This window comes from Cololabis saira, chromosome 6, assembly GCF_033807715.1.
Source record: "Cololabis saira isolate AMF1-May2022 chromosome 6, fColSai1.1, whole genome shotgun sequence".
NCBI classification, from domain to species: Eukaryota; Metazoa; Chordata; class Actinopteri; order Beloniformes; family Belonidae; genus Cololabis; species Cololabis saira.
This window is the reverse complement of record NC_084592.1, coordinates 32,238,715-32,260,405: the sequence shown is the minus strand read 5'-3', so window position 1 is coordinate 32,260,405 and position 21,691 is coordinate 32,238,715. Positions and strand designations below refer to the sequence as shown.

General features: G+C 44.3%; 1 protein-coding gene across 1 annotated transcript in view; it reads left to right on the top strand.

Moving 5' to 3' along the window:
* Positions 1-21,691, top strand: part of pth2ra (parathyroid hormone 2 receptor a) — a 133,873-nt gene that overhangs the window by 45,994 nt on the left and 66,188 nt on the right. Inside the window, exon 6 of the mRNA XM_061722934.1 lies at positions 19,781-19,964. Coding sequence (XP_061578918.1) covers positions 19,781-19,964 — 184 coding nt within the window. The remainder of the gene's footprint in view (positions 1-19,780; positions 19,965-21,691) is intronic.

The following is a 21,691-nucleotide window of genomic DNA, read 5'->3' as shown; positions in this document are numbered from 1 at the left end:
TTTTGTGACATCATAGTATCGCAACACCGGTGTCATCGTTACAAGTCGCTTTATTTCTTTGACAGCTGAGTCATGTTTTGACAGCCAATGCCACACGGTGTCCTTGTCAGTGAGTCTCCTCAGAGGTTCACATACCTCTGATAGCTGCGGAAGAAACTTGGCCAGGTAAGTGACGAATCCAATGAGTCTCTGCACGCTCTTTACATCCGTTGGGGCTGGCATATCCAAAACAGCCCCGACTTTCTCTGGGTCGGCCTTGAGACCCACCGCCGACAATATGTGGCCGTGGAAGCGCACTTCAGACACTTTGAACTGAAGCTTCCTGACACTAAGCCGCAGCTTGACTTGACGACAGCGGTCTAGAAGAGCTATCAGCTTTGCATCATGGTCTTTGCCTGCCTCTTCGTCGCTGTCACCACAGCCCACAACGAGGATGTCGTCTGCTATGGGCTCCACTCCTTCGAGGCCTGCCAACAGCTCATGCTGCCTCCTCTGGTAAACCTCTGGAGCCACTGTTACTCCAAATGGAAGTTTCAACCATCTTTTCCGACCCCAGGGTGTCCAGAATGTGGTCATGAAGCTACTGACTTCGTCCAGCTTACACTGCAGAAAAGCATCTCTTGCGTCAACCAATGTGAAAACTTTAGCTTTAGGTAGCTTGTAAAGCACATCCTCTAATGTGGGCATGATGTAGTGCGATCGTTTGAGTGCACGGTTGAGGTGGTGCGGCTGTAAACATATGCGCAGCTTTTCCGGTCTTCTGACAATGACCATGTTGCTGATCCAGTCTGTGGGCTCGCTGACAGACGTGATATGGCCCTCTGCTTCGTACCTGTCCAGCTGGGCCTTCACAGCGTCCTTCATGGCCACCGGGACATTGCGTGGCGCACACTGCACTGGCTGAATCGCTGGATCCAGCTCAAAGTGGACTTCTCCAGGGAGTGCCTCCACCGGACCTGTGAAAACATCATGATATGCTGAGATGACTGCATTCCTGGAGAGAGGCTTGGTGAGGCTGTGATTAACTGTGTTGAGCTCCTCCACTCTGAGCTCCTCTGGAATAGTGAAGTGTATAAGCCCCATCTCCTCTGACATCGAGCCTGACAGCAATGGCAACTGCCGTGCGTTAACAACCTCAAACTCCAGTTTGTATTTGTGGCCCCGCACCCCACAGTCCATGGTTAAAACCCCTAGTGATGGCAGCCCGTGGTCTGAATACAGCTTAAGGGTGGTGTTGCTCTGCTTCAGCTTTTCTCTTGGAGCCAGTCTCTTTTTATCCCTGAGACTCATGACGTTGCACGTGGCTCCCGAATCAATCTGGCATTTCTGTAATATTCCATTTAGCCGAAGATTGACAAACCATTTTTTGCCTCTTGTCCTCACAGCTCCAATACTCTCCACAGCATACACATCATTTGTTTCCATCACTGTGCTTTCTTTGTCAAAGTTCAGTTCCTCAGCTATGTGTAGTTTCCCTTCCTTTCTCTTGGTTTTGTTGCAAACTCTGGCGAAGTGATTAGCTGTGCCACACGCATTACAATTTTTTCCATACGCCGGGCAGTGTTCTTTTCCCCACCCATGTGATGTGCCACAGTACTTACATGTGGAGAAACTCTGAGCCTGTGATCTGGGCTGGGCGCTCATTCTCTCTGCCATGCTGGATTGTCTTTTAAACGGAGGTTTTCCTATGGCGTTGACACTGTCCATGTGAGACCTCTCCTGCTCCATAGATCTCAGCTGCAAATCGCTCAGCTCAGCTGCTCGACATGCTTCAATAGCGCTGGAGAGCGTCAAATCCTTCTCCCTCAGCAGCCGTCTGCGTGTGCTCTCATTAGAAATGCCGATCACTATTTTGTCTCTGATCAACTCATCTCTTAAGGCACCGTAATCACAGGTAGCAGCTTTCTCTCTGAGTCGAGTCACAAAACAGTCTATTGCCTCACCTTCCTCTTGTTTACAGCAGCCGAATACGTAGCGTTCATAGATCACATTCTTTGCCGGTGTAAAGTACTGCTCCAGCGAGTTCAGGATGACAGACGCATCCGCCCGCTGCGCGTCGGTCAGCATCAGGTTGTGTTTGTAAACATGCCGACACTCTGCTCCCATAATACTCCTCAATGTCGCAGCCTGGACCTCTTTGGGTTTACTCACCAGCCCCGTTGCCAAAGCATAATCCTCATATTCCGCTCGGAAAATGTCCCAATTCGCACTCAGATTACCACTGAGTTTCATCGGAGCCGGCGGTGGTATGTTCGCGGCCATGGCTATTTCCTGGTGCTGCTCCGGTGTATCAGACATTCTCAGTCAAACGCGCTGACTAAACTCACTTGCCGGCTTCGTTAATACCGAAGCACGCCCGCTTCTGACACCATGTTTGAGTGTATGGTGTGATCAAAGATGAAACTGCACACTTAGTAGTTTGATAATCTGTGACAGTTTTACTGCGTCGGCTCAGATCACAGTACAATCAACGAGACGCCAGTGCAAAGCAGGTGCGTGACATAAAGTGCAGTTGCGCTGAACATCCAATAGGTGGTACTCTAATACCACCCATAACAGATCATGGCGAAATCCCTCTCACCCTGGCCATAGCCTCTTCACTCTCCTCCCCTCTGGTAGGAGGCTGAGACTACCCAAGGCTGTGAAAGCCCGCCACAGACTCAGCTTCTTCCCCTCAGCCGCCAGGCTGATCAATGACTCAGGTCCCTCCCTCCCCCTCCCCCCTCCCACTCCTAAGTGACATTGGCACTTGTCACCGGTGTCACTTAAAAACTGCACTATAACTTACTGCATATGCCTGCACTTTATTTTTTGTTTACTCCCTCACTGTGGTGTTATACCTGTTATTTATTTATTTATTTTGTGAAAATACACTTCCTATGTGTTTACACAAATGGCTAATGAAGTAATCTGAATCTGATCCAATATCTTCCTTTCTATAAGGGAGAAGAGAATTTGAGTATTTGAGTGTAGATGGGATCTAATAGACACATGGATGGTTTACCTTTACTAGTGACTGAGGTCTGTTCAGGGAGGTCTAAAGGAGGGAAACAGTCTAGAGTCGGGTAAGGACCTGAGGACGTTACCAAAGCTGTAGAAACGCCCACAGCCGTAGTTGGATGGGCCTGATTGAGTTCATCTCTAATTCGGATCATTTTAAGAGCTACTCATGCAAGCTCATGCAGTCCTCATACTGAAAGCTGCAGGACTTAAATAATGAAATCATAAAATGCTAGGCCAAAATTCAGATTTTTTTTTAAACAAGTATTCAGTAAAAGTACTCACCTAAAATGTACTTAAGTGTCTGCCATTAGCTGCCAGCTGGTTTGAACCTTTCTGGTTTTCTGTAGTATCTGAGATGAAGCTCTTGGGTTTTCTTTCTATGTCTGTGGGCATTGCACAGATCTGACTTTAGGGTAAATATGGCGAAATAGGAAAGATTGTCTGCTATTTTCAATGGTTTCAACTTGTGAATAATCCTTCTCAGTGTAGAATATTGATCTGTTGGAATAATTGCTTCTGTAAGATCATTGCTCATTTCTTTCCCTGTTGGTTGGCACTGGATTAACACACACACCTGAATGATTCAGCTCAGCAAACTGCTAAAACATCTGCTTTTGCAGAGGTCTGCTACCTGCTGCTGACCATCAAGAGTTGAGGATTAGGGGCAGCTGGCTGTAACTTAGCCTCTTGAATTTATAACAATCAATAGTAATTATTAATATCAAATTAATTAATTAAATCCCCTTTGGGGATTAAAAAAATATTTGAATAATAATTGAACTGATGTGAAGTGAAATCCTGTGGAGATATAAAAAGGGTACTTGGTAATGCTAACATAATATTTTCTTTGTGGGTTCATTTTAATTAAATAATTAATGGCACAGTGACACTTAACTCTCTCCTACCAAGCCGTTTTAGAAAATCTCTACAGCATAATGGCATAGACATAATCCTCTAACTAATTACAATATGTTTCCCAAACTTTATACATTTCTGTGGTTTGGAATGCGGTATAGATATAGATATAACACGTGGTCCTTTTTCACAAAGTCACTGCAGTACAATTCTTTTAATTGAAGTGTAGAGTCACCGGCCACTTCATTAGGTACACCTGTCCAACTCCTCTTTAAATTTCTAATCAGCCAATCACATGGCAGCAATTCAATGCCTTTAGGCATGTAGACATGACTGAGACGATCTGCTGCAGTTCAAACCAAGCATCAGAATGGGGAAGAAAGGTGATTTAAGTGACTTTGAACGTGGTATGGTTGTTGGTGCCAGATGGGTTGGTCTGGTCTGAGTATTTCAGAAACTGCTGATCTACTGGGATTTTCACGCACAACTATCTCTAGGGTTTACAGAGAATGGTCTGTAAAAGAAAAAATATCCCGTGAGTTCTGTGGGCACAAATGCCTTGTTGATGTCAGAGGTCAGAGTGCAGAACAGCATCTCTGAATGCAGAAACCTTGAGGTGGATGGGCTACAGCAGCAGAAGACCACACCAGGTGCCACTGCTGTCAGGTAAGAACAGGAAACTGGGACTACAATTCGCACAGGCTCCCCAAAATTGGACAACAGAAAATTGAAAAAAATGTTGCCTGGTCTAATGAGACTCCATTTCTGCTGCAACATTCAGATGGTAGGGTCAGAACTTGGCGTCAACAACATTAAAAAGCATGGATCCAGCGAGCCTAACGGTTCAGGCTGGTGGTGGTGGTGTTATGGTAGGGGGATATTTTCCTGGCACACTTTGGGCCCATTAGTACCAATTGAGTATCGTGTAAACGCCACAGCCTACCTGAGTATCGTTGCTGACCATGTCCATCCCTTTATGACCACAGTGTACCCATCTTTTGATGGCTACTTCCAGCAGGAAAAAAAACGCCATGTCATAAAGCCTGAATCCTCTCAGACTGGTTTCTTGAACATGACAATGAGTTCACTACTCAAATGGGCTCCACAGTCACCAGATCTCAATCCAATAGAGCACCTTTGGAATGTGGTGAAACGGGAGATTCACATCATGGATGTAGAGCCGACAAATCTGCAGCAACTGCATGATACCATCTTGTCAATATGGACCAAACTCTCTGAGGAATGTTTCCAGTGCCTTTTTGAATCTATGCCACGAAGCATTAAGACAGTTCTGAAGCCAAAAGTGGGTCCAACCCGGTACTAGCAAGGTGTACCTAATAAAGTTGCCGGTGAGTGTATGTAAGAATACAATACAATGTTATTTTATGTTCCATGTCTGGTTAGGAGGCCCCACCTCCAGTTTTAGTCCAAGTTCATTTCCATTACTTGTTATACATTAATCCCATGCATTTGCATCCGGTTGCAAACTGAAATTAAAGCTGCAAGCAGCGATGCACGGGCCCTTGTGCATGCAATTCACAATTCACGAGTCAAAACCGTGTCCGATGACACCACCCACGACTCTCTATGTCAAACCATTCAAAGGTTATGGCAGAAAATAGGGACTATCAAATATCGACCAATGAAAATAAGGGGCGGGGCTATTTTGCACCAATTATGTTCAAGGACTCAAAGCCGAGTCCGATGACACCACCCACGACTCTTTATGTCAAACCATTCAAAAGTTATGGCAGAAAGTAGGAACTATCAAATATGGACGAATGATGAAGGGGGTGCGCATTTTTTGGCGTGTATCGTCACCACGGTAACGCTTTTGTTAGGGTTGGGCCAAGAAACAGTCGAAGAAATGGCATAAATTGCGCCAAAATTACACAATTAATTAAAAATGGCCGACTTCCTGTTTGGTTTCGGCCATGGCGCCAAGAGACTTTTCTTTAAGTTGTGACATGATGGTGATACAGGTGTGTACCGATTTTCGTGCATGTACGTCAAACCATATTGTGGGGCTTGAGGCACAAAGTTTTCTACGGGGCGCTGTTGAGCCATTAGGCCACACCCATTAATGCAAACCGTTAAATATAAAATTTTTCGCCAGGCCTGGCTTGCGTGCAAAATTTGGTGACTTTTGGGGCACGTTTAGGGGGGCAAAAAGGCCCTCATTTCGTCAGAAAAATAAAAATAAAAACGAGTGCTCAGTCCCTAATTAATTCAACATATCTGTATATCTTCCCATTCAGTGTCATCAATTGTAACATAAACTTTTCCTTTCCATTTATCACTAAACTCCTGTAAAACAACATGTGGTGCAGTACACAAGGCTTCATAACAAATTAATTGATGTCCTTCTGGCAGGATGAAAGGAATTCATGTTTGCTTGTGGTCTTCACTTCCACTTCACTTCCACTTGAATGGACCACCACTGAGCTGGTACTACGCCTTATGTGTAAGATAAGATAAGATAATATAAGATAAGATAATCCTTTTTTGATCCCCAGAGGGGAAATTTGGGTGTTACAGCAGCTCAAAGACGGACAACATGAACTCAGACTAAATAAATGATAAAGATAAATTATAAGGATGAAAAATAAAAAGTAAAAAAATACAGTAAAAAATAAAGAAACTGAAACTGAACAAGTGTCCTGTAAACTGAATAAAAGTGTAAACAGCAGAAGAAGAAAAAATCCCTACTGGGAATACTATACTTCCGAACTATTTGTTGGAAATCAAGACTGATGTCAGTTTTTCTAATTTGGTAATGGATGTGATGTGGTATTGATTGTTTTTGTATGTTCAGTAATTACCTTTGAGAATTGTTTTTCTTGATTTATGTGTGGGACTTTTGTTGGGGACTGGCAGACAATGATCAGGCAGTATGACCTTGGTGAGCCATAGGAGCAAACCTTAATTATAAATAAAATTACACTGGCAAACACAGTCTGCATCTTAGACCTTGAGAGAACATGAGTTCTTTGAAAGAGAGATTGACAGGCACTTTCACATTAAAGGAAAGCAGCAACGGTAATACTAGCACTAGTCAGGATAAAAAATGGTGCCTGCTTTGATGCCTGCAGTGATTGAATGCAGGATGTCAGATTTTGAACCGACAAAGAAGATGAACACTATGTAGAGGTAGGTTGCTAGCTCTTTCATCGAATTATTCATGAACAAAAATGTGTCACAACTGAAGTCTTATAACAAGGTAGGCAACAAAATCACAGACAATTTCTCCACCACTTGTTACTGCATATTCTTAGGAGAGATAGAGAGAAAGGCTGGGCCATCTCCTTCTTGAACACAGTTCAGTCCCTTTTTACAGTATAAACTCCTCTTTCTGTTGGGACAGTTGGGCTTTTTTATATAATGGACCAATTGCATATTTTTTTAGCATGTGGCTAATTTAGCTTCAGTTTAATACAGTACTATCTGAACCACAACATTTTGAATATGACCCACAGCTAGACTTGGAGATCCGTACTTAAAGTAACTCAAGCCGGGAGTGAGCTGTAACATTAATGCTGCATTTACTGTAGCACAGCCTTAGTTTACATAGCCTTGTAGATGTAATGATCAGGACATACAATGGAACCAAACTGAAAGCAGTTTCAGTGTTGTACCAAAAATTAAGAGATTCAGAAGATTTCTCCACTCTGTATATTAAGGAGAAGTGGGAGAATGAACTGAAGACCAACATTACTGTAGAGGAGTGGCAGAGTATGTGTGAAATACAACACAGAACTACAAATTCAAGAATATGGCGAGAATTCAGGTGGAAAAACCTAACCCGCTTTTTCATCACTCCCAAATTAAAAAGTAAACAAACACGTTCCCAGCACTCATGTTGGCGTTTATGTGGTGAAAGGGAAGCGAATCATACACACATTTTTTGGGGATGTCAGAAACTTAACCCATTTTGGGAAAACGTACACGATATAATTAAGAATATCCTGGGTTATGAAATACCTAAAGAATGTAGTGTTATGTACCTTGGGAACTTGAATCATTATGTCCTGGTCAAAGACAGATATTTAATAAAAATACTACTGGTCACGTGTAAAAAAAATAATAACAAGAAGATGGTATAAGGTTGAACCACCAGCTGTAAAATGAATGGGTAGAAATCATTAGAGAAGTCCATAACATGGAGAGAATGACATATAGACTTAGAATGAAGGAAAATGTCTCTTTGACTAAATGGGAGAAATGGACCCCATGGGACACAGTGGGGAATACTTGAAATCTGTCTTATTCATATCTCTCTCTCTTGGATCTATTGTAATTTAATAATAGACACATGCAGCCGCAACTGTTGTAATTGTTTTGTTTGTTCTTTCGAAAATTTTCAATAAAAATTAAAGTTTAAAAAAAAAAATCTGTCATCTTGGTCATTGTCACCGACCTATGGTGGTTTAGTTGTTTCGGTCTGCTAATTCCACTTACATGGACTTTTTACTTTGGGCTTGTTTTTCAGTTTTTAAAGTTTTTAAATATATTAGCAGAAAAAATGTTGCATTTTCTTTGTTTTTTGTGTTTTGTAAGAGCTGTGGCTTGTCTCAGGCAGGAACATATCTCCCACCTCTCATTATTGCTGTGTGGAACCAAAGTTTAAGAGCAGAAAGAGACAAATTACTGTGGTGCCTGGTTGATCATTACATGGAGACATTTAAACCTCACACACTGCACTTTGTGTGCTGTAAACACACCTCTGAGTTGCTGGTTGCAGAACTTTGTGATTTTTCTGGTGCTTTTGGTCTAGGGCTATATGATTATGGCCAAAATGATCATCACGATTATTTTGATCAATATTGTGATCATGATTATTCATCACGATTATTCAACGAGTTTAGTCCAAATGTTTTTTTTATTGCTCTGTCATGTAAACATATCATATCTGGGTGCTACATTACTGCTAATTTACAAACATTTGCATAAAAATAAAATTGGTGTTCGTTCTTCACCTTAATTTCAGTGCCTTCATAATATAAATAGAAATAAAATAAATGTAACACAAAATGAAATAAACGGGACACTGATTACCCTCATTAACATTATATATTTCTGTTAAATAAAAGGCCTTTTAAAACAAATGGTGTTTATTCACCTGCATTGTGGATGAGAATTTACATTTGAACTAAATAAAATTGAAGCTGTCATTATGCACAGGGTTTATTGGGGACATATCTTTGTTGAAATGGAACGTGATTGCTTCAGTGATCCCGACATGTCTTTGCGAGGTTGATGGGTACGGTGTCGCACTGTAAAGGCTTGTTTTAAGGGACATTTGAGATGATGATGAACCACTCACGCTTGCAACGGATGCAATGTTTTTCTTTTCCTTCATGCATTCATCGTAGCTGACTTTGTGGTTTGTTTTTAGGTGGTTGAACAAGTTAGTTGTGTTGGCTTGTGGCGCAGAAACACCTTTTGAGCACTCGTTGCATATTACAGTTAACATCACTGGCCCTAAATCCGAAACATTTCCAGGCAACAGATGATGATAAGCGTTGAGTGACAAGCACTTCGTCTTCAACTGTGGCAGACACTTAAATTTTGTTTTGACTTCTCTTTTAGCTGCAAATCCAGACATTATTCAGTAAAATTCAGGCGAGTGAGGTTATGCGCTGCGGCTCTGGGAACAGCTGCTATTGGAGCATGCAGACGGCACACTGTGAGTCAGTGGCCTCTTATTGGCTCACTGGCTCATGCACAATGCACACAGAATTGTTCAGACAGTGGTCTCATGTGAGCATCTGAGCACCCCGCCATTTTTTTTCAGAATAATCACACAATCACAGCATTTTGATCATGGAAGCCAAAATTGTGATCGCAAATGAAATTCTATTAATTGTGCAGCCTTACTTTGGTAGGGTTAGTAGGGTAAGTTCCTTGAGGGTTTGGATGGGTAGCCGAACCGGGGTATGAAGTCATTAAACAGACGATCTGCTGCTGTCTTAGCAGCTTTGTTCTTGGTGGCGTAGGTTTGCGCGAACGAGTTCGAGTAGGTAGTTGGAGATTATACTGCCTATCGGTGCCCTCTGGCTTTTTCTGCTTTATGCACGGGTACTTTCTCATGACACATTCCGCAATCTCTTTCTTCATGAAAGGCCAATAGAATCATTCCAGGACCTTCTCTACACCAACATGGCCCATGTTCTTATGGAGATGTGTTAGAGCGGTTTAAATTGGCTTTTAACTGATTCCTTTTAGTCGTTCTTGTATACCCTTGTTTTAACTAGCTGTTGTTTTAACCTAGGTCTTATGCTCTTATGGTTTTAAGTTGTTCTTATGTTTGTTTTAGCAGGTCTTGCTTTTTAGACCTACTTTTTGTAGGATTGTATGTTATACTTTTAAACTCTTTTAGCGTATATTTTAACCTCATAGTCTATCTTATCCTGCTTTCTTTTAGCTTTTAGCTCCAGTGTTTCCTCATGGGGAGCCCTCCATGCTGGGAGTGGAATCTGGCCTGCAGGGGTGTCGTCCTTGGGGTCGTTCTGGCCTGGATGGTTGTGGAGCTCTGCACCATGGCTTTACCGCTGTGGTGTGGACTCCTCTATCCGTCCGGGCCCGGATGGCCTCCTTGGGGGCACTCCCTGTGGTTGCGGGTTATGAGACCTCCTGGCATGGATGGCTCCCTGATATCGTTGCCTCACCTGGATCCTGTGTGTGTGATCCTGTGTGTGTGTGTGTGTGTGTGTGTGTGTGTGTGTGTGTGTGTGTGTGTGTGTGTGTGTGTGTGTGTGTGTGCGGGGGGGGGCATTATTAAGTTTTATGTAAAGTGCTTTGTGTTGCATTTTTTATTTTGTATGAAAAGCGCTTAACAAATAAATATTGATTTGATTGGATTGGATTGGATTTGATTTGATTTAATTTCCATGACTTTTCCGATTGCTGGATCTACTGTTTGGTCTTGGACAAACATATCATGACTGGTGAATGGCAGAGGTTCTTTGGTGGAAAGGCTTGGTGAATCAAGAGTGACAGCTGCAATCCACGCTACATCACCATGCTTGGCTCTTCTGCTCCCTTCCCATACTGCACCTATGGTTTTCTCTGACAGTTTCTCTGAACACTTTCAAGAAAGCATCAATGTCGAGTGGGCGACGAGACAAAACATCGGTCTGCCGGTGGTCCCACCCAACGATGTCCGACGGCATTGAGCTTTGCAGTACTAAGAACGTACATCAAGGGATTGTAAAAACGATGACATGTTGAGCATAGAATAGATAATCCTTAAACTTGTCACAGACTGCCCACTTGAGAGCTAGAAACTCCAGTTTTCTGCTATGCAAGTGGTAGTTTTGTTTGGCAGGTGTTAACGTGCATGACCCATACCGAATCACTCACAAATCTTCTCATCCTGATTTTGATATAGGACTTCACCAAGATCTTTCTGAGATGCGTCTGTGTGGAGAATGAAGGGACGAGTGAAGTCAGGGTACGCTAACACTTCTGGCTGGGTCAGCATATCAATCAATCAATCAATCAATCAATCAAGGATTTCCTGGTGTCCTTTGTTCCATTGCACTGGAGCTTGAGAGGTTTGGTGAGGATACTTTGCTCTGCCTCTGGTCGGTTTTGGTCAGGGTGTGTCAGAACTTAACTTGGAGTAAGTCACACAATGGTTTGGCAATGCACGAGAAGTCCTGCACATATGTCCAATAATAACTCAGGAATCCTGCCTGACAGATGCCTGACATCTCCAACTGTTTGCAGTGTTTTTCTGTTTTAGCGCCTGTACAGCCTCAATGTCCTCTGGGTCCACTTTCACCCCTTCTTCTGACACTAGACGGCCAACATAGACCACCTCTTTGGTAGGATTACCTCATGTTTTGAGTGGTTGGAGATTGGCCCATCAATTGGTGCCCCTTGTTTGGATAATTTGATGAATCAGATCATCAAGCGTTAGTCTCACACCCTCACTCTCCAGTTGCAATAGAGTCTAGGAGTGCAGGTAAGTAATGACATAGTTCATAAATTCGTCTTTATCTCCCTAACTAAACTTTCTTGTGTGAGTCTTTGCTCAAAGAGGTCTTTGCTGGGTAGTGTAAACAAGCATCCTCTGATGCTCCATATCAGTTCCTTCTGTATTGTTGCAATGTTTTTTTCTTTTTTTTTTTGTTCTGTAATAACTCTGTAGTGACTGGTATGCAACTTACTTTCCTTCGAACAGTGCAGTTCCACTTTGAGACAAAGATCCTCTTCTACTTTGAGCTTCCTCCTTGGACCCCCCTGGCTGGCTTGGCTGAAATAGCGGCCTGGTCATCTGGTATCACTGCATCTTTCCTCAATGACTGAAAACGAGGGATCCCGGACGATCCACCATAGTTTGTTATGGGTCCCGGGCAGGATGACCACAACAACAAAAAGAGTGTCTGTAAAATAAAAGTACAGTATGAGAGCAGGAAACACAGGAACACTTGTGTCTTTCTGCAGATTGCATCTATTAAATTTCTTCACAACATATACAATTTACAACCAGTGCATTTTCTTGTCCTATTCACAAAATAGCTATAAAAGTCTAAACAGAGTCAATTTACCGCAATATGCATCTGTAATAACTGTAATGATTATCACTGCCTGATACACATTTGGTTAATTTATCAATTTGGTTTAAATTCTACATATGGTGCCTTAAAATATGACATTGACCAAAATGACCATAGTGCAAAACACAAGATTACCCATATGTGTTCTTATATATATATGCATTAACCTTATTCTGGTATGGACACTACACTTTAGATTGTATATTAATTAGCTTAACATGACTGTATCAAAATCTATTTCAATTTAATAAACCAAAATATATAGAACATAGCAATCGACATTACATTTTCTGCTTACTGCCCCTCTTTTTTACAAGATGGCACCGTTGTGTGTGGCTGGCCGTCTACCGCTGTTACCTATTCTGTGTATTGTCCTGTTTTTCCTCGTTTTTATCTCACAGTGACATCACTGCTGGTGTATGATCACCTCAGTCTCTTAAAAATCCACAATTCTCAGGATAAACTACTGATCCAGGAAATTAACAATCAGACAGAGTCACCACCACCTGTTTTGGCGTCCGTACTTTTTTACCTATGACGTTTACCTACTTGGTCCTCACACAACAGCCGTCGTAGAAGACGAGGAGAGAGAGGTGGAGTAATACGCCGGTTGAAAGCTCATCTTGTTTCATCCACCACATACATCGCTCGCCATTCGCTCTCTGGGCTCTCCGGTGATTGCGACATCTGCCGGCCCGCAAGGATTTGTAGATGGGGCCGGCGCCGCACTCTAGAAAATCTCTGTCCAGATAACTGGGCTTCCTTTCGTATGGCTCTTATCAACACTAGATCCGTAGCAAATAAGACTTTTATCTTAAATGACTTTTTCACTTCGCATTCCTTGTGTGCAATTGTCTATCGCCCCCCCGAAATATAACAATGACTTTATTCATGAGTTCTCTGAGTTTCTGGTTGACATTCTCCCAAAATGACAAGCTCCTGATCCGTGGGGATTTTAATGTTCACGTTTGTTGCCCATCTGACCAATTTGCCACTGACTTCAAAAGGCTGTTGGCAACTTTTAACTGGATCCAGTCCGTGGATAAACCACCACACCATCTTGGGCACACATTGGACCTTATTATTTCTTTTGCCCCCCAACCAGTCAGCAATTGTCTTGCTGCATCCCGACGGCATATCATCACTTCCTCGACGGCAGATCAATTAACTACTTGTTGTGATAGGTTAGATAAGGACCCAAACGCAGGAGTGAGAGTAGGAGGCCGTCGTCGTTGCCTCCCCTGATCCTGCAGGCTCCTGGGCCCACCCAGAGCCAGGCGTGTCCCCAAAAAGGGGTCCCCATACTCCCCCTCCTCGGCCCAGCGCATGTTCTCCAAACATTCCATCAGCGTGACGCGCTTTCCCGCTGGGTCCATCTGGGTCGGTCCGTTCGGTTGTCATAGGTTAGATAAGGACCCAAACGCAGGAGTGAGAGTAGGAGGCCGGAGGCAGGAGTTCTCAACAAAAAATGGTTTAATTACAAAAAACAAGAACTAAAAGCGCTGCAGAGCAGGATCAGCAAAAACCAGGATCATGAAACACTACGGGGAGACATGGAGGTGGAAACAGTACGGACCGACAGGGAACAAAGGAATGACAAGACCAGATATACACAGGGGATAACGAGACACGACGAGACACAGGTGCAGACACAATCAGGGCAAATGGGAAACAGGAGGGACAGAACTGAAACTCAAAAACTGGGGAGAAGTGTCAAACCCTGACAGTACCCCCCCCCTCAAGGGACAGATCCCAGATGTCCCCACAGTCAACACCCAGGGCGGGCGGAGGGGGCCTGGAGGAGGGCCCAAGCTACACACGGCCAAAGTTCCGGGAGCCGACCTCGGGACCGAGCAGACCAGCGAGAGCGTTCCGGGGGCCGTCCTCGAGGCTGGGCAGACCGGCGAGAGAGTTCCAGAGGACGCCGACGGGGCCGGGCCAACCGGAGAGTCAGGCACACCGGCCAGAGGGCTGTTCTCGGGGCTGGGCAGATCCATCCAGGATCGCCTCAGGAAGAGGAACAGAGATGGGCGGGACCGCCTCAGGAACAGAGACTGGCGGCGGGACCGCCTCAGGAACAGAGACTGGCGGCGGGACCGCCTCAGGAACAGAGACTGACAGCATGCGGGGAGCCGGAACAGGGGCAGACAGGATGCGGGGAGCCGGAACAGGGGCAGACAGGATGCGGGGAGCCGGAACAGGGGCAGACAGGATGCGGGGAGCCGGAACAGGGCTAGACAGGATGCGGTGAGCCGGTACAGGGCCAGACAGGATGCGGGGAGCCGGTGTCGGGGGGCAGAGGATCCTCGGAGCTGCCTGAGTGGGGGCCCGGGTCCGTGGCGCTGGCTGCGGGGGTACCCGGGTCCTCGGAGCTGGCTGGGGGGCGACCCGGGTCCTCGGAACTGGCTGGGGGGCGACCCGGGTCCTCGGAGCTGGCTGGGGGGCGACCCGGGTCCTCGGAGCTGGCTGGGGGGGGACACGGGTTCTCGGAGCTGGTTGGGGGGGGACAAGGGTCCTCGGAGCTGGCTGAGGGGGGTCCGGGACCATCACCGCAGCAGGGGCTGACGCGTCCGGGACCACCACCGGAACATGGGAAGGTGCGTCCGGGACCACCACTGGAACATGGGAAGGTGCGTCCGGGACCACCACTGGAACATGGGAAGGTGCGTCCGGGACCACCACAGGAACATGGGAAGGTGCGTCCGGGACCACCACTGGAACAGGGACGGGTGCAGGAGCTGGAGCTGGAACAAGCTGGGGCTGAGGCCGACACCGTCGTCGTTGCCTCCCCTGAGCCTGCAGGCTCCTGGGCCCACCTAGAGCCAGGCGTGTCCCCAAAAAGGGGTCCCCATACTCCCCCTCCTCGGCCCAGCGCATGTTCTCCAAAAATTCCATCAGCGTGAGGTGCTCTCCCGCTGGGTCCATCTGGGTTTTCAACAAAAAAGGGTTTAATTACAAAAAACAAGAACTAAAAGCGTTGCAGAGCAGGATCAGCAAAAACCAGGATCATGAAACACTACGGGGAGACATGGAGGTGGAAACAGTACGGACCGACAGGGAACAAAGGAATGACAAGACCAGATATACACAGGGGATAACGAGACACAGGTGCAGACACAATCAGGGCAAATGGGAAACAGGAGGGACAGACTGAAACTCAAAAACTGGGGGGAAGTGTCAAACCCTGATACTACTGCTTTAAATGACTTGCAGTTTCTTCCCTTTAATGACATGGGTGACCCTCTCTGTCCTGACCATTTTATCTCCTCCCTCCATTCCACCTGTGCTGGGATTTTGGACTTTATCGCCCCTTTTAGGCAAAAATCTGTAGTGCATGGAAGGATCACGTTATTCCGGCCAGATCCTCCCCACCCCATCTGGCGCTGGCAAGGGTAGGCATTGTATAGCCCAGGACTGCTGCATGTTTTTGTGAAGGTAGCTCACATTAGCTACGCAAGGGAACACGGGGAGAGCATGCAAACTCCACACAGGAAAGCCCTTTCGCCAACCCCACCCAGGGTGTGGGCGCTGAAGTCATGGGGGAATTTAACATGCACTCAGCGCCCACAGCGTCCCCGGTGGGAAATTAACCCAGGACCTTCTAGTTGTGAGACGGCTGCACTACCACCATGGCCTCTAGAAGTGATTGTAAACTTTTGATATACGTTTTTAAAGTTCTTAATAGCCTTGCACCCTTTTATTTAGCAAGCCTTTAACTGTCGATAATCCCGGTAGAGTGCTGAGGTCAACTAATCAACTTTTTTTGGAAGTCCAGTAACGTTGGGTTAATACACACGGTTGGTTTCTTTGCTTAGCAGATTAGCATGACAATTACAGATGATGAAGTGATGAGGGCTAGCCATTGCTGAGCCAACTGTCAATCATTAGAAATAAATGTAATGCTTTATATGAATCCTTCTGGCGTCACGTTCATCCCCCTCAGAGTTGTCATGGGTGTGCAATTAAACAATTGAGACCAAAACGTTTTTTCTTTAACCAGGATCTAAATATGTTTATTTCTGCTCTAAAGTTGGACATTTTTAACATGGGCATCAATGAAGATTGATTCGCTTTTGCAGTCAGCCTCTCGTGGCCAATCGAGGAACTGCATCAAATCTTACTTCCGCATGAGACCCAACCCCAAAATTAGATGGTTGGCACTTAACTACATTGCAAAGGGGTTTAAAGGGTCACATGACCAGATTACTTCATACAGGGATTAAACATAAGATTAAACTGTGAACTTCACCTAAGTTAGAATCAGTGTATTTTGCCCTAACATATGGGACTCATATCAATTATTGATCAGGATGGGTCTGTATTTAATATTATGTTGAAGAGTAGCACGAAGTGGCCCCTGTGTTTGGATAGTAGCATTGGCTTTAGTGACACCAAAAGCTTCACAATTTTTAAATACATGATGTCCATGCTGAGCGATGAGTAAAGCAGGGATAAAACAAATGCTGTGTCACCACCATGTATATTTCATCTTAAAAAAAAAAATAATACAAAAAAAAAAACATGGTAGTAGGAAGGAGCATGTTGATTATCTGGCTGGAACTGACCAGGGGCCTCATTTATAAAAGAGTGCGTAGGATTCATACTAAAAGTGTACGTGCGCTCAAAAGCCGAAAATGACGGCGCACAAAATGTATTTATAAAACCGTGGGCATGCACACTTGCACGCAATGTTCGCTTTATAAATCACAGTCCAGCTGGAAGGTTGCGCATGTGAATTTGCCTCATATCCCGCCCTCTACACGCCCACTTCATACCATGAATGGGCAATGCATAGTACTCCATGACTGTATTTTGCATATAAATGAACCTGCGGAGCATGCACAGCGGCAGCCTGCAGTCCGTTTCTGCTGTGCGTCAGGATGAATGAGACATATGTTATCCTGCTAAGCATACAAGTGTGCGTATTTAAAAATAGAGCGGGAGCAAAACTTAGTTTGATTGTACTTTAAGTTATTATATTAATCAGTTGTCAGGACTCAGCGTGTCGGGCTTCATCCGAGCCTGATCGCGCTGAGACCGGAAGAACTGATCAGCGCAGTTCTGGCCATGCTGAGCAGCTGAGTCACTTTCCGATGCCGGTGTTCTGCTGAGTTGTCCTACCTCCGCGAATCGTCCTACCCGTAGGATGAACAGAAAGCCAAGAGTGGTCAGCACCTGTATGTGCACCGGGATGGCACGATTCCGGCGGGTCGGTCTGTCTAACACTGGACCCAGTTCAGCACATAGATCCAAGAGCACTGCTCTGGGGAATCCAAATCGGCTTATTAGCCAGTCATCATCATGGGCCAGGAAATCTTCATGTTCCCTAAATACTCTCTCCATCCTGATCCTGCCATTTACGTGATCTTTAAGCAGTGTCAGCGCATCCATTGTGCAGCATTACGCACGGCTGTCACCACGCAATTTATATTCTTACTCAGCAATTAGACTGATTGTTACACACCTTGTCACGATAAATAATCATTCTGGTGCTATTCACCACTCCATACCATTTGAAGATGGAAGTACAGATATATGAACGTAGTACCTACTACAAATACCTGCATAATGGCTCACTTACGGAACACATAGATCTATAACACTGCCGGCTTGAGTGTACATGGATCTATAAGTCTGATATGTGATGACATTAAAAGTATGAAATTAATCTGGCTTCATTTCACCACCTCACTGCCTGCGTCGCCAGTTCCCCATATCTTCAAAATGTTTGTGCTCTAGGGTCAGGGTTGGCGTAAAGATACGCAAATTTTTCCGTTTTTTTAATCCCAACCTTTGCGTAGAAGGTGGCGTGCAAATCTTTCAAGCCTTGTTTTGTGCACACGCAAGCTTTATAAATGAGGCCACAGAAATGTTACAACATACAGAGATTCAAATGTTTAAAGGGGACCTATTATGAAAAACATGTTTTTTCTTGTTTTAACATATATAAAGTGGTCTCCCATCACCCTGCCAACTCAGAAAAGATGATACCCCATGAAAATCTGCAAGGTCTGCTCCCCCCCGCCTTACAGAGTCCCCCAGTGTCATGTGGTTTCTGTGAGCAAAATGCAAACCACGCCCTCGCTCTCCTCCGCTGCTGAAACCACGCCCACAACCAGCTCTGCCGGCCGGGGCGTCCGACATTGTTTACAAGCGTGGCTGTTTGAACAGCGAGGGAGAGTAGAAATGAGGTTTTGCATCGACATTTACCCTCACAAAAGGATTAGATCCCACAGCACGGACCCGGCAACTGCACACGAGTCAGTGGTAAGTGACGTTATTTTTTTATGTCATTTATATTTGTCTATGAGTATGATCTTTGCATGGGCTAAGTATTTAGCTTAGCTCTGGAGCCCCGGCGCCGCATACGGAGCTGCGGGGGCTGCTCACGGACCGGACCGTCGAGGAACTCCGGGTTCGGACCTCCGAACCCGGAGCTCCGAGCCCGGGGGCTCCGGGGGAGCCGGCGGCTCAGTACCGTAATACATTTTTCTTCTGTGGTTTCAGATCTTTCAAGCACCTGGAGCTGTTCACATTCAGAAGACGCGCGGTCCTTCCTTGAGCCAGCAATAGTGCATACATTTTATTTATATATTTTAACAATAAAGTTGCCATTTGTGAAAATACAGTGTTGTGGTTTCTTTACAGTTAACATGATTCATTTGTCTTGTAACATAAGAAGTAAAATGATGAGGAATCACTGTGGTGTAACTGTTTAGAATTAAATTCAATCTTCCTGTTTGAAGACGAGGTGACTAAAGGCTGATTTATGGTTCTGCGTTACACCAACGCAGAGCCTACGGCGTAGGTACGCGTCGATTTAACGCAGAACCGTGGACACGCTTTGCTACGGAGCGACGCTTTGTCTCCTCCCCTCCTACACGTCATTCAAGCAGCCAATCAGCGCAGAGCCTCATTATCATAGCCCCCACCGCCCTGAAAATGAGCCACAGAAAAAGGCTTTATATCTGTAAAACTATAGACATGGCCCAGAGGCTGAATTTCTGATTTAGGTAGAAAAAACAAGCTTTAGATTGTTTTTAAGACATTCAAGGCCTGTTTAAAATATACATTAAATGCCATAATATGTCTCCTTTAATTAATCAATTTTACTTTAAATTCATCTGAAACGCTTTTGATCAGTTCATTTATCGAGTTGCGATAACATTTATCGGAAATCAAGTCTTCCATCAGGACCTCCACACCTCTTGGCTGCAGCTGCATAATTAAAGCTCTCAGAAAGCTCTCAGATTTAATTGGATTTATGGTTATAGCCTTTTACAAAAATGTTTCCCGTTTGACTTTGCTGTCTTGTTTGAGCAGTAACAATTGATTTGCAACATTTGTTTTGTTGGCAGGCGTCTTCACTGCACCAGAAACTACATCCACATGCACCTGTTTGTTTCTTTCATGTTACGAGCAGTCAGCATCTTTGTGAAGGACAAAGTTGTCTATTCAAGCGCTGGATTGCAAGACTTTGATTCTGACCTGTTGGACAATTTTAAAACAGTTAGCATCACATCACTCAACAAGCCTCAGTATGTAAGTACCATGCCTTTTTTTAAATTGTTTTCTTGTTTCCCCATATGGTTTTGTTATCCGAGATAGTGGTTTGTAAAATACGTTGGTATACTGGTCTTTACAGTACAAAATGTACAAAATGTTTCAAGGTTAGTTATAAAGAAATGCTTCATCACGAACTTCAGTAAATATTTACTGAAGTTATATCTTCACGTCCGTAAATAATGCTTCTGTCTTGTATATAGTATACATAATTCTTTGTATGGTCCACATTTTATTTTATGTATTTATTTTATTTCCTTTTCTTTCTTCTGCTGAACCTTAGAAACAAAGTCTACCATTAAATTCCCTTGCTTATTGTCACAAACCTGGCAAATAAATGTAATTCTGATTTAAATTCTAACTCTGAAAAAGAAGACGGTGGCCCAAATATAGGACTCGAAATAAAAGAAAATGGACATTTTTGAAACCATATGTATCACTACTAGTATTCAGTACTTCTGTTACAATGTTGTATAAGGTATGTAGAATGCAAACATTTACAAAATCTGCAGTATGCAAGAAATACTTGGATGGTTTGCTACTCCCAAGAACATTTCAAGTGTGCACATTTCAAGTGTAAGTCTACCTTACATATATCTAAATTATATATAATATACAATGCACCACTACCTTGGTGATGATGAGGGCCTGCCAGGTGCATGTCATTTTATTTAGCTGAATTATTATTAATTGTTAGATGATATTGGTGAATGAATGGCACGTTGGGTCCACACTTGAAAATGGATATATATATATATTTTAAAACCTTTGAAAAAAAAAAGGGAAAAAAAGGCCTTTGACAGAAGCGCACTTTTGGCATTTGAGCAAAGGGGGCAGGTCCCCCCCCCCCGCACGTGCATGCTGGTGAATATGTTTAGCAAGATGGTCGTTAATGTTATGAAACAAAGGAAAAGAATTCAAATCTCCAACCAGGATTCCTTATGGACTGTGGACTCGTAAAATGGCAGGTATAACCTACTTGCTTACTATAGAAGAATCTCTGAATCCATTGACATAGACAAAGAGGAAATAGAGACAAAGAGCAGTATGGCATGGCATGGCAGCAATAGGATCGTCACAAGTGAACAAAGAAGTGAGGACAAGCACAACTGTGATTCAAAAGACTTTCCGCCATCGAATAAACAATAGTGAGCGTTCAAAATCTTGGCCACAAGGGAACAGGCATTGGACAAGATATGCTACTACTGGGGAAAAATCAAGGAATAGGAGGGGATAACTCACCGCCCTTGTAGAAACCAAGGTTTATTCCCTCGCAGATATTTCTCTAGTTTGTGGCAACAGCGTGGACCTCGTTGGAGGCAAAATTATTACCATATGGGATATACCAACAATTGTATGGCCACTTTCAACCAAAAGAACATGGGCCTCATTTATAAAAGAGTGCGTAGGATTCATACTAAAATTGTACGTGCGCTCAAAAGCTGAAAATGGCGTGCGCACAAAAAAATCCTGATTTATAGAACCGTGTGCACGTACACTTGCACGCAATGTTCGCTTTATAAACACAGTCCACCGGGAAGGTTGCACATGTGAATTCGCCTCATATCCCGCCCTCTACACGCCCACTTTATACCATGAATGGTAAATGCAAAGTACTTGATGACTGTATTTGCATATAAATTAGCCTGCTGAGCATGTGCAGCGGCTGCCTGCAGTCTGTTTCTGCTGTGCGTCAGGATGAATGA